A 13760-nucleotide genomic window follows, 5' to 3' on the forward strand; every position below is an offset into this window, starting at 1 on the left:
ACAAGGCTAAGTGAATTAGGACTGACACCTTTCAGTACAATCAATACAGTACCAACATCCACATCCACGCGTGGTGTCACGTCTGTAACAATGCATTCTTCAGTGTCACCCCAACAGAAATGCTGACTTATGATGTTGTCTTATTTAACTGAGCCATTTTTGGGGTGAGAAAGAAGAGGAAATACAACGGAGCTTCACTAGTCCCACAGAAAGCTCCACCTCTGCCAGCTGTTGAGAGGGCAGTAAGGTCTCATGCCCCGCGCTGGTACATTGGGCAGGTCCCATCCAGTGGGTCATTATTATCACTGTCTTGTGTTGGGCCACCGGAGGCAAGTTGTGCACTTCAGTTTTATGTTGCCTTTTATCCTGAGAGACAACAGAGCCTTCAGACGCCACTTACCTGTGAATACAAATAAGAGGCCAATGCATTACTTCACAACAAGCTCCCTCTCCTTTATTGGAGCAATGTCTTTGCCGCATAAATCCAGATGTCAGCCTACCACCATCCACATGGGCAATAAATGCTATAGCCACTGTGCTAAGGCCCCAGTTTTAACCAGTTCACATAACACACTGTATTTTTTTTAATGTATGAGAGCTGACAGAGCTTGTGAAAAAGGCTTATGGTTAAGCTGCCTTTCATATATGGAAGCCATATAGCTACAAGAAGAGAATCACAAAGCGGTTTGTTAACTGGCTTCGTGTCACTGATCCTGCTGCCACTGCTTCTCCCACCCTGTGGCCAGGGCACCCTGGGGGACAGCAGGAGCAGCAGGGAGAGCGTCTCTTACTAGAAATTTCCCTGGTTTTGAAGCAGTGGGGTGCACAAGTGTCTCAGGCACAACTGCATGCCATGCATTGCAAAACGCAGCCTGCCTCGAACTGGAGTGGAGCGCAGCACCGTCCCCCATCTCTGCTGCCCAGCCAGCAGCAGCAAGAGGACCACACGCCGCCGAAGATCTGCCTGAGCACAGCACCACTGGTGCTGACGGACTGGCCGGGTTATGCTGGGAGTGGAGGGCAAAGCCACCACGGGGCGTCGAGCCCTGCATCTCATTTTAGTGAGTACCAGTTAGTCCCTCATTTCAGAAATATCAAACTATTACAGTTCTGAGAGGGAACTACAGTGGATGGGTGGGAGGCAGAGGGCTACAAGGGATTAATTTTTGGACTAACAGGGATTGTACTAAACTTGTAAAACAAGTCTTCAGTGTGTCATCTGTCCTAGGACACTCTGCAATGTTTGAGACCAATTGGCAAGTGAATTAATTTTGATGTAACTGTCTGGTTCCCACAAACACAAACATGGAAGCTGGTTTGAAAACAGCCTGCAACTTCTTCCCCTCCATTGCACTAATCTTTTAAAACCCACTGCAGAGCTGATCTACTGAGCGGCATTAACCTGCTGCCTGTGGGGCATTCCAAACCTGCATCCTTGGAGATGAAACCTTGACAGAAACCAACTTTACAGCCAAATTCCTCCACTGCAGACTGAGCCTGGGCACTGCAGGTCTCCTATGGCATGCCTGCGACTCACCACATCCCACACCGCATCTTTTGGAAGCGGCCAAAACTTCTGCTAAGTAAAAGTTGAGCCTTTCTCTAAACATTTCCCCTCTCTATTGGGCTTGGGTGCTTGCGATACTCTCTCAAAAGCAGGTAAGTGCAAGGACACCTGGCACCTTGCAGTGCTGTGCCCCTGCCAGAAACCTGCTGGAGATAAAGTGCTGGATATATAATATTCACAGTAAGTTAAGGGAAAGCAAAGTCAAAGCAGTTCCCCAAGATGTGCTCCAGCTAGGGGCACAAAAACCTGATATAAGAACAGATAAATAAGGAAGCAGAACAGAACTATTTATAAAGAAATTTATTTTATATTTGTGTACAACAAATATATGAAAACAAATTTAATTTGAAAAATGTATATTTGATTTCTTAAAAGTATTGAACCCTCTCAAGGAAAGGTCTTAGTTATTAAAAAGGTACCGAAGGCTAAAATTATACTTGGATAATATATGTGTGTGTACATATATATATATAAAAAACATGTGCAATTTTATATATATATATATAGAGAGAGTATATATAAATAACGTGTGACTTACATGATATTTTAAGGTATACTATTTAAACATCTGAGTAACAATAGAGATATTATAAAATATAGTTTGCTATTTCTACACAGTTTGCTTTCAGTTTTTATAAGCATCTAGACAGTGCAAAATTTAAACATACAGAAATATTCTCCTATTATTCTATACATTGTGCTCAGCTCCCAAGTTTCCTCTGTCATGATCATAACCAGACTGAACCAAATTTGGAGGGTTCAATACTAGCCCTTACTAGCATCTTCCAAGAGCAATAAAAGGAAATCTGTCTTACCTTGCACTGCACTGTGGTATAGTTTGCGCACAAGCGAGAACAATGCGTTTCCTATGTTAAATGGTCTAACTCCCAGAGATCACATACACCTCACCATATTGACTCATTTCATTGCACTCCATATCCTGCAAAAATAAATCTCCTCTAGGACAGCATACATTACTGCGTACTGAAGTTTAAGCAATATATTTCTTTAACATAAGGCAGGAATATACTGAAATTTGATAACACTTAAATCCAACAGCAATCTGGAATTAAACCACATTTATGTACCACATTTTTATAGATGCTGCCTTTTTTATGTTTGTCAGAAAATGTGGTAGAGAAAACCTACTTTTCTTTAAATAAAAGCAAGGGATAAAAGCAGTCCTTCTAGAAGAAATTGCTAAAAAACAATGGGACCAAGAGAAACTCAACTGCCTTGAAACACCAAAAGTCAGTCTGCACAACCTTTCCTGCAGCTGATGAGCTATTCCTTGCGTGACACCTGGGGGAATACTCATGTGAGTAGGTGCTCGCTACAGCAGAGTCTTAGTGTTTTAGCTCTAAATATTTATCATCCCTATTTGCATCTATTCGATGTTAAGGTTTTGTATGCTTTTTTCATGTCTTTCTTATGTTGCTAAAACAAGGCAATGCTGACCATTCTGTATGCTTTTACAGTAGCTATATTTTAACTGAATGATGTTTGTACTTTAGATAATGTTTATTATCACTGATATAAAAACCTCAATCCTGCTTCCATAAAAATCAGTGGTTGCTTTGCTCTTAGTTGAAATAAAATTGGATCCAAATACATTAGTCACGAAGTTTGCTAATAAAAGTAAATACTTTATTCATTAAGTCTCTCAATGCTTAAAGGCAAAGTGGTGTTAGCAAATACTGTATAGTATAGCTTAAAGAACAGTATTATGCACAACTCTAGACAAATTATTATTCAACAAAATCTAAAAGCAGCTGTGAAAAACACCTTATAGGACAGAAAATCTTGCTGCATGAAAATTTCTGAAGCTCTGACAGGCTTTTTTCAAATTCATTTCTTAAACCAACCCCCTCACTCATGTCCTACACCGCAACTGCACAAATTAAAGGCTGTGGCCTTGTAGGCAGTATGCATCCAGACCAGCTAATCTTTAAAATTGGATACTTCAGGAGGGTCTCCCTCTTCCTGCCGCCACATTCAATCCTAAACTCCCTTAAAGCAGAAACTGTTGTGTTTCTGAATCCTTGTAGCAACCAACAAGATAAAGAGCCTAGTGTCATCCCTCATCTACTTCACTTCTCAAGTTTATCTCTGCACTTGTCCATATAATTACCCCCTGCAGATTTCAACTTTAATTCAGATTTGAGTTACAGTTGCTGAACAGGCCTCACAAAAAGACAAAGCCTCATTAGTAGCCCACAGAAGTGAGCCTTACTAGTTAAAACCTTGATTTAAATACCAAACAAAGGGGAAAAATAGATGCTGAGACAATGTTTACATCCTTTCAACCACACCCTTGAAATTTTGGCAGTAAATTAGCCAAAGGATGGGCTTTACATCTCATCCATCTCTCTCAGTTGGAAAGGAACAGCCATAACTACAAGTTTTTGCAGGGTGCGGCTGATGCTGGGAGATGGCTGAATACATATGACCACAGGCTGCATGCCTCGCAAGTCAGAACAAAGCAGAGATGTGCTAGGAATTCAGGATTTTCTTATGCCCAGAAGTTTCCTATAGACTGGAGATAAACACAAGTCCCGTCTCCCACACAGAAAGGAATAGTGTTCAAACCTAGAGTAACACAGCACTAAGAGGAAACTAATAACTAATCATGCCAAAGCCTCTCAATTTAAGGATTCCCCAAAGCAATCTCAAAGAAAAGAAAGGAAAAGAAAACCTGTGGAGTCAGTCAACACATTTTTCAATCCAATTATATAGTAAATGCACCAGCAGGCAAGGCCTCAGTTCCGAAAAGGTGAGGAATAAGAAGGATGGTGCAAAATGCTTTCATACATTTAAACATTCTTAGGATATAAGAGAGCAGACAACTTAGAAAACATTCCTTGTAAGCTGTGTGGGATCGGCGCAGTTTTCTGCAGGCTTTGTTTTGTCCTACAGCTCAGCTTTGCCTGTTTGGGCAGGACTGGCGTTACCGCTGCCTTCTCCGGCGTTGTTTTTGTCTGCTGGCTTGAAAGATAACGAAGCAGAGTTTGTGCAGTACCGTTTGCCAGTTGGGCGAGGTCCATCATCAAAAATATGCCCCAGGTGAGCACCACACTGAAACAAAACACAATAGAGTATCACTGTCTCTGTGCAGCTTGACGGCATCCCCGTGCTGTTAAGCAATGACTAGCAGCCACTTCCAAGGAAGCACACTGGTGCCTACATCACCCTTTCAAGTGGGATTTACAACCTACTTTTATTTGCAAGAGTGATCCAGGGAGATGATCTTCTGAGATACCACGGGCACCTAAGACTTCAAGCCCAAACTTCCTGGGTGTTTCCCATTGTGCCACGTTGGGCCCCTATTTCTGAGAAGCCGCCTGTCTCTGTAATGATGTCATGGCAAGAGTTCAGTTAAAAACACAGTGGTGAGGGCAGCACTGCCCACGTTTCACTTGCTGCTGGAAGGATAGCTGTGTAAGAAAGGGGCAGCCTGAGCTTTGGGCTCTCCTCAGCCTGCAGCCATCTGTTATGCCCCTCGGTAAGAAAACACTAAACCCCTTGGTCATCCTGACAAGGACCTAAAGCAGTGAAGATACTCTTTGCAGTATGCCCTCATACTCATTTTTTTTTCCTTCCACATCCTGGCGTTCTTCTGAGCATCAGGGTCCTTCTGCGTGCACCTCTGCTCCTCGTCCCTGCAGGGGATGGAGCTCATCCACTACTCATCTCATACTACTTTCTGTAGTATATAGGAGATAGGGACAGGTGACTGAAAAAGACCTGTAGTGAAGATATGTAAAATATTTCTGAATGAATAATATTTAGCTGGGAGTAATTATAAATAGAAATGCTGATGAATTTGCTTTTTGTAAGGAATATGAAATTACAGATGGTGTGTTGACACTTTTGTTTTGTATGATTCAGCCTCAGATACTCACAGTGGTATTCACCGTGAACACTACTGCGCCTGTGTATAAGAAAGGTACCAGTCCCTTGCTTTACAGAAGAGTACAATATTTTGAAGAAGCTGATCCAGTTGATCCTTATTCAAAAATTAGGATTACTGTCACTGCACATTATGGTTGACAACTTATCTGGATAATAAGAACTTCTTGTAATTAGTCACTTAAATTCCACAAGTTCATTTTTACAGCCTGCCATGAGAAATAAAAAAATAAAACCTTGCACTGCAGAAATATTTATCTTTAACAGGAAAGTCATGCTGCTTTACCAAAGAGCCTTGGCTTTTCAAGTCAAGAGCTGATCTCAGTGAGAGCCGGAATGATGTAACTGAGATCACAGAGCTGCTCGTGGGCTCACAGTCAGACAGCCAAAATTAAAGACTGCAAATTATTCTTAACATTTAATTAATTCATAGTGTCCCAAATACATAGAGGCAATACTGATTATTCCGAACCGTGAATGAGTTAGTGAGGGCAAATCTCTACCCTGCAGTTAATGTGTTGCTAATGTTCTCCTGCTGTTACGGCCCTTAATTCACCAAAGCAGTAGGGAGGGTGTCTGTAGAAGCTGGCAGAGTCTTGGTTGGCTTCAGGCTAAACTCTCTCAACAGACTGAAAGGCTCTCACACCAGCTAGGAGGGACAGAAACTCTTCTCATTTAATGACAGCTGAAATAACAACTCTCACAGACTCCGGGTGCAGGGCGGGCAGGCATGTGAAGCCCCCAGAGCTCCCACCCGTCGGTCCCATCCAGGCAGCCACATCCCAGGGCAGGCTGCCGGCTCCTGCAGAAGTGTCGCTGGAACAGCCATGGCAGCCCAGCAAGGACCCCAATAACAAACAAGGGCAATTCTACCCCGTGGTATCAGCAGGATGAGCTCCCAGAGGCAATGGGAAAAGGCATGGATGAGTTGGGGTAAGCAGCAGTGGCTTGGCTTTGTAAGGAAGGAAGACAAAACATGGCAAGTAAGGAGAAGGGAAAGGAAAGTTGCATGGGAACTAGAGAAGACAAAGCTTCAGGTCTTGTTCCTGAGAGATTGCTGTCTTGCCACCCCTTCCTCCTTTCTCCACTGCTTACTTAATTTCATTTCCCTTAGATTGAAGGCCTTTTTTAGGCAGTTTGGGCAGAAAACCTGAGCTGTTTCTCAGAGTGGGGTCTCTCACAATGAGGCATTTCACCTGATTATAAAGCTTTTCCATACCTTGGGAAAAAAAAAATCTTAAAAAACTTAAGTGTCCCAGAGAGAGTATTTTTCTAAATGTTCAGCATCCTAATTAAATCATCTCATCTCAACTAAGAATGTTTCAAAACCTCCTGGCTAGAAGTGTTAAACAGATCTTTTCCAGATTAACATTTAACCAAAGATAAATCATTCCCTCTCCACTGGACAGAAACAGAACAAGAGAAACCGTAGAGAGAAACAGTCTGCAGGAGCAATATACTCACATACAGACTACAAAGACAATCTATCAAAAAGGTTTTCCTCACAAAACCTGAGAAGTTGCATGAGAGTTCAAGGTAGCCTCATTACACCTTCTTGTGATGGCAGAATCACACCAGGATTGGATTACTGCAAAATTTGTTACCTTTTGAGATTACCCCTCACGAAAAATTTATGTGGCGATTCTCTCTGCAGAGGACTCTATAACTCATCTGCCCTGAAAAGAAATGTAATTCAGTTCTTTGTATCACAGTATGAGAGACCTGGCCCTCAGCTGAGAGTACAAAGGATGAATTGATTTTACTGTCCTCCACACACATAATAGGTTCCGACCATTTTTCTAGGATGTATATACGTGTCTGCAAAGCCTCCCAAAAAGAAACAATCATCGTTGCGGCCTTGCACATACATATCCTGGGCAGAATGCACTGGGACAGTGAAATGGTTAGAGTAAAGCATTTGAAGTATGTGTTTGGGAGCAGGAAAGGGGGGGTCACTGCTAACTGTCAGTATGCTTGGATCTCCCAAGCCTCCTGGTTCTAATATGCTGCTGGGAGGCATGGAAAGCAGCTTGCAGTCAGCTGCTGTAGCCGAGTCCAAGCTATCAATGTGCAAACAGTACTTCTGTGACTACAGAATTTTATTGATTTTTACAGGTACAAACAATAGCTAGGGAGACCTCAGGGGAAGGGACTCTCAAGCAGGAAAGAGAAAAAAGAGAGATGTAACCAGTTTTACAGTATTCCTCAAATGCATTTGTAATTAACTTCTACCTGTCACTAATCATTGACCTTTTAAATACATCCAGGGTGATGTCTTTCCAAAAAACTGTGAAAGTTATTTCTAGGATAATCCCATGGATGTCTTTGATTAATATCACAGCAATTTTCCCCCAGTGTTTGCTTTCTATAATGGAGAACATTAAAAGAGAGGGTTTTTTATTCTCTCAGGCAAGTGGAAGGACTTTTAAAGAAAAAACAACTACTTTTTCATCTGCAAAAGATTAATAAGGTTTTGGGTGTAGGAGAGGGTATTTCCCTCCAGTTCTACCAAGGCCTGCCGTATCAATCCCACTGCTTTCCAGGCTGCAGTAATACTGCATTTTTTTGCAGCTGCATGTGTGATTCACATTCCTAGGGCTCCGAGGAGGGGAGGAAATGGTTTTGTTATGGATACACAATGTGGCGGTATTGACTGTGCTGAGCAGTGGCTGCAAAGATGCTCACCATTCCTCAAGCTATTTTCCGGCGTGACTTGATCACCAGTGGGGTTATTGCCCAAGGAAGTTGGAGTAGCTGGTAGAAAGTTGCAATTGGATTACATAGCATCCTTGGTCGCATTTTTTTCTTAATGCTTTAAATTCAGGTTTTGGTTTTGCTTTAATTTTATGGTGTCTGCATGTGACTGCTGCTAATACTGCTAGTCTCAGATCTGCTAACGCTATTTTGTTTGGCAACAAGTAAACGACATTCCCAGATTCCTTGGCCTGACCACAAGCTGCCTTGGGCTTCTCTCAGGTGAAACCAGGAGCTCTGGCCATCTCTTGAAGGGTGTCAGCAGACACAAGCTCAGCAGGTTGGCAGTACGCTGATTTTAGCACTATTCAGGCCTACCAAGCAGAGCTGAAGGGAGTGGGCTGCATTTTTTATTATGCCAGTCATCACTGGTGAAGCACAAGATTCCCAGTCTGCAGTCCCATTGCTACCTTGCTAGGAAATTTAGGGAAATGGATCTTCCCCGAAAGTGTTAAATGGATCTTCTAAAGCATATCACCAATGTAAAAACTACAGAATTATGTAGTACATGTGACATACTAGCAGACACGCTGATTTGGCCATTAACATGTTGGGCCAAACCCTCTATCCAGACTGAAGTTAATGGATTCTCCATAAAGACAATCTTGCCTCTTTTTGAGAAACTTCTTAATTCACTCTGAGCATTTATATATGAGGACTGACTGACTAGTAAGGATGCATATCGTCAGGGTGAAATCAGTTAACCCTCCACCAATACTGTCAGGAAAGAGAACAGCAAATTATCACTGCCCAAATGAAGCTGCTGCTTCTCTCAGGAGAAGGGTGAGCATGAGGAACGAGAGGACTGCAAGCTGCTGGGTAGGTCTGCCAAACGCCAACGCAGCTGCTTGTCCCTTTGCTAGATAATGATTATGCCACTCCCTTCACAGAGAGGAGGGCAGCACAAAGCGTAAGAGAAAGTAGAACAAGACAGATAACGGAAAATTTGGGCATGTTTCAAATGACTACTGACTTCATTATTATGGCAGATGGGATTGTTTGAGGCAGCCATTAGGACTGCGCTGGGAATGAGTGTTGGGAATGAGTTAGCATGGCTGCACAATAATGCACAGTGATGGAATCAGCACACAGACAGTCGCTCCACTGCTTCTCACTTCCCTCTCAACGGCTCACGTGTGAGTCAGTCGGCCAGGTTCAGGCTCAGGAGCTCCTTTGAAGGGACTCTCTTCAGGAAGACAATTTTTGTAGACTCAGGACCGAGTCCAACCATTTTACATCTGCTCTGTTAAATCTCACATGAGACAACAACGTGCATTCCATTGTGCCTTCAGCTCGTTCCACCCAGCTGTTATACCTACGACCCATTGTGCTCTCTCACAATGATTACTATTTAATGGAACTGAAAGGTTTGCAAATCTTAGGGAAAGTACAGCACGCTGTAATGATTTTTGCAGCCTTTGTCATTGGAATGGTCCGTGTGTACTATAAACTAACCTGACTGCAGGATATTTCAATCCGATGCATCCCATAGGAGAAATCATCATTGAAAGTAATTGCATCAGGACTGATCACATCATAGAAGGAAGGCCAACCTGGAAAAGAGGAACAAGGTAAGTAAGAAAAGAGGGTGTCTTCGTGGCAGATGGCATTGCTTTCGCAAGACAGAATCATACTTTGAAAAATGTTTATCTCACTCCAGAGACTGGAAATAACTGAAATGGAGATTTTAGATCCTAAATCACTTAGGTACTTTGGAAAATTTCCCCCCTACATACAAAGTTGTTTACAGGCAAGGACTAAGGTGCCACTAGTTGCCCATCTTCCATCTCAACAGAGATTCCTGCACTCCACCACAAGCAGCGGTAGCAGTTTAGCTTGGGCACGAAGGTGGTTGCTCAGGTAAGCCAGATTCAGCCTCACCATCAGTTTAAAAAAACACAAATTCCACCCTGAAGACAAACAGTGAGACTTCATGGAACACAAGTGTTTTTGCTTTTGCAGTGGAAAGGTACTTTATAAAAGAGTTGGTAAGTTGCAATTCAGAGCTCCAGAACTTGCCTTAACCTTTGCCTTCACCAAGGCATGGTCACAGGCAGAAGGACGTGCTCAGACACTCACCCATCACATATCAGAGGCAGTGAGATGACTACTACTGTGTCTAATTTCAAAATAGTAGTGAGTGCTTCAGATCACCCAGGTGGACAGGTGGAGTCGTACCTATGCCTATATTAGACACTAGTAGATCGTCTACATGTGGTCTGCATCCAGGACAAAACAACTGCACTCATTAACACGTATGTTCAACACAGCTGCTAGCTCAGCGCTGAGCAGCATGACCTGACACCAGATGATGACAAGGTATATACCGGATCTACCAGTAACGGCCACTTATCATCTAAATAATGACCTTCCACTCTTTGACTATTCCATGCCAAGTCTCCTCCTCTGCACAACACAGGTAAAAAACAACGCAGGTCTATTCAGTGTCCCAGTAGATACCCATTACACAGCTGTAACTTTTCAGCCATCCCTCAAAAACCTGTCATCATATGCTCCATTTCCCGAAGCTGGGTTCCCACATAAGAACCTGATAGGCTGTAAGGTCATGTCAACATCCACCAGTGCCCATCTGAAATCCCACCAGCTATCCGTCCTTCTCAGTCTCTTACCAAATATAACATGCACAGTCAGCTCTTGCTCTCTCATATGTGTATTACACATATGACCATGTATACAGAACTTCCTTGTTTCTTCTTCTAATATCTGTTAAGCATTTGCTACTGATGATTTCATAAATGACTGGCAATAAGCTATTAAGAAACACAGCAGCAGCTGTGAATCACTGCATGCAGACAAATAAAGGATATATACAGCTTCCCATAAGGAAAGTGAGTAAAATTTCCTATACAGTAAAAGGAGGTGTGGAAGCTATCAAGTTTTCTCAATGTGGGTAAAGGAAGTGTGTAAACTGGAAAAAAATCCATATGTCTTCAGTTGTATCTTAAACCATTAAATATGGAAGAACACTTATTAGGATGCAAGCATAACAGGCATAAATTTTTAAGAAAGAAATGCTCAGAAATGCATTTCTCTTCCTTTTGGGAACATCCTTTCCTAAGCCTGCACCCTGAAGGCACTAGAAGCTCCAAGTCCTATGCTCCCAGGTTGCCTACTACTATCACAAGTGTTTCCACCCCAGAACTCACTGCAGAGTGAGTATTTTTTTTCCCCTGAAGTATTGCAAATGGAAGCGTTACAGACAGCAGACAGATTGAGGAGCAAGAACTCTGAACCGGGAAAATATGCCACAAGACAGGAACTCAAAACAGTGCAGCAGTGACAACCGTAAAAAAACAATTTAGAAATTCTTCCCCTCATGCAAAATATCCCTGCCAAACAAATACCTTCACAAACAGAAAAGGAATAAACATATGACAAGTTTTGCAAAAGGGGTTGTCCTGTTGACAGAAAAATTGATGTCTCCTAATTGGTGGCTCCTTTCCAACACCATTCGTCATCTTCTTAGCTGGGCCTCCGTCTAATGAAAATTGAGGTCTTACATAGAGCTGGTCAGAGTATTTTTAATGAAGCCTTTTTAGTTTTTTTAATTTAATAATTTTGCAAAACAGACGTATCAGTTTGCCCTTGTGTGATGGCAAAGAAGTTCAAAAGAGGGAGCTGTTTGGAGCAACCAGCTATCTGATCGTGTGAAAGCCTTTGGAGGAGGAACACTTCAGTGCTACAGAAATTCTCAAAGACAACCCTGCCTCCTCCATAACAGCAATAAGGGGGAAGCTTCAAAGGCTGCTCCACAGAGATTGAAGCAATCTGTGTCTTGCTGAGAAAATTATCTTGTGAGAAGGGTTTGGAGGAGACGTGTTTATGTCAGCTTTGACATTAAAGAAAGACCATCCATCCTCCTTTCTCCAGACTTTTCCTTTTGGTCTTCCCATTCACCACAGAAAAATTATTTGCTTTGGATGCACTCCATGCACTTTTAAAAAATGAAGTCATCTGAAACCTATATAAACAGGCAAGCTCCTCCTAAAGTAGCCTTTGTACCCAACTGGAGTGACTTCAGTTTAGGCTGTCAGTTCATGCTACACATGACACATGTTCCAAAGGCTCCACCACTGCCACATATGGTCCCCAACACAGGGACCAGGAAGCAGACTGTGCCTCCACAGGGTGGACTTTTACCTCTCAGTCAAGCCATCTCTTCCCAAGTGACACGGCGGGCCAGGCACCAGCACTACTGTGACGAACCAGTAACTCCATGAGGGTTGACTGAGAACTGAGCAAACCCTGTGACAGAAAAGGTCCTGAAGGGCACAGCAAGGCACACTGTCACTCTCTTGACCTTGAGAGGAAGACAAGTGAACTGCTCATTGAGTTGATGAGCCAAACTCACCAGGAAAATCAATCCCCCTCTGCTGTTTCATTTCCTCTCTCCTGAGCTAAAGTGGAAAACCCATTTGATAGTTTGCTAAGCCTTCTCTGGCCGTTTTCTCTACTTCAAAAGCTGCCAGGAACAAGCTGCAGAAGCCGTCTGCTTGCCTGCACATCAGGCAACTCCCTGTGACGTAGAAAGCCAAGAGGTCCCTGCGGACTCTTCATACGATCTTTCTGTCTTTGTAAGCGGTGAATGACCCAGCAGCAGCCTCCGCTTTGCAAGCCCCAGGCTACTTCTCCTGCTGTCCCGCTGGCTGCTGCTCCTCCACTCCTGTCCTCCTGAGCACCTGCCTCCTTCCTGCTGTAAGGCTGCAAAATGGCCAACTCGCTCTACTTTTCGGACTGCCTTTAGCCGTGCATTAAAGCTTCAGCCTGCCTTTGGAGGCTATCTGGCTACTTGGAAAGGGCTTGCTCCCGCAGGAATGGGGGGGAAGACGACCATTTTGGATCTCTTCTGCTGAGCTGAGAGAGAGGAACAGTCACCCTTAGCACTGCAGAGACGGAGGACGGGAGGAGACCCTCTGCGAACCCTGGGGCTGAGACTTTCTGCCAGGTGGAGCTCACCACATCTGGCAGGCAGCAGGAGCGGGGCCGCTGTCTTTTGAAGGATGGTAAAACATAACAGCTAGGAAGAAATAGCTGCTGGAGGAAAGGGGCAAAGGGTAATTGCAGGAGACAAGATGGGGGTGGGGGGAGTCTCCCAGCTGAGTGAACAACTTCAAATGACATTTGCACTTTTTTTTGTGTGTGTGAACAGCAGCTAAGAGTTGTGAATACATTTATCTTTGAATGTAAAGTTTAGTTTGAGGGAGAGTATGACACACTAACAGCAATTTTTATCACACTATAGACATTTAAAATGGGCTCATTCTTATTTTCACAACCACTTTGCATCACACTGGCAATATAAAAGGGCATTAAAATAAGAGTCTGTTGTGTTTGTGCTCACTCTGATGACCCTTTACATGGGAGTCAGGCCGCTATATCCTAAGGGCCACTTTCTGGTATGTTAATAAGCCAGTCACAGAGATGAATAGTTTTTCAGATATATAGCAAGTATCCTTTCTTGGATCTAAAATACACTAAATAAAGCAATGAAACTTTCTTCTGTCAAGTA

At 43.1% G+C, this 13760-nt stretch overlaps 1 protein-coding gene across 5 annotated transcripts in view; it reads right to left on the reverse strand.

Annotated features, from left to right (window-relative positions):
* Positions 1–1852: 1852 nt before the first annotated feature.
* Positions 1853–13760, reverse strand: part of MSRB3 (methionine sulfoxide reductase B3) — an 87337-nt gene continuing 75429 nt past the window's right edge. For all 5 annotated transcript variants that reach the window (XM_069773779.1, XM_069773777.1, XM_069773781.1 and 2 more), the window contains 2 exons: positions 9686–9783; positions 1853–4642 (listed from right to left, as the gene is read on the reverse strand). In XM_069773779.1, the coding sequence (XP_069629880.1) occupies positions 4478–4642; positions 9686–9783 (263 nt within the window). In that variant the 3' untranslated portion in view covers positions 1853–4477. The remainder of the gene's footprint in view (positions 4643–9685; positions 9784–13760) is intronic.

This window comes from Haliaeetus albicilla, chromosome 28 (assembly GCF_947461875.1).
Source record: "Haliaeetus albicilla chromosome 28, bHalAlb1.1, whole genome shotgun sequence".
NCBI classification, from domain to species: domain Eukaryota; kingdom Metazoa; phylum Chordata; class Aves; order Accipitriformes; family Accipitridae; genus Haliaeetus; species Haliaeetus albicilla.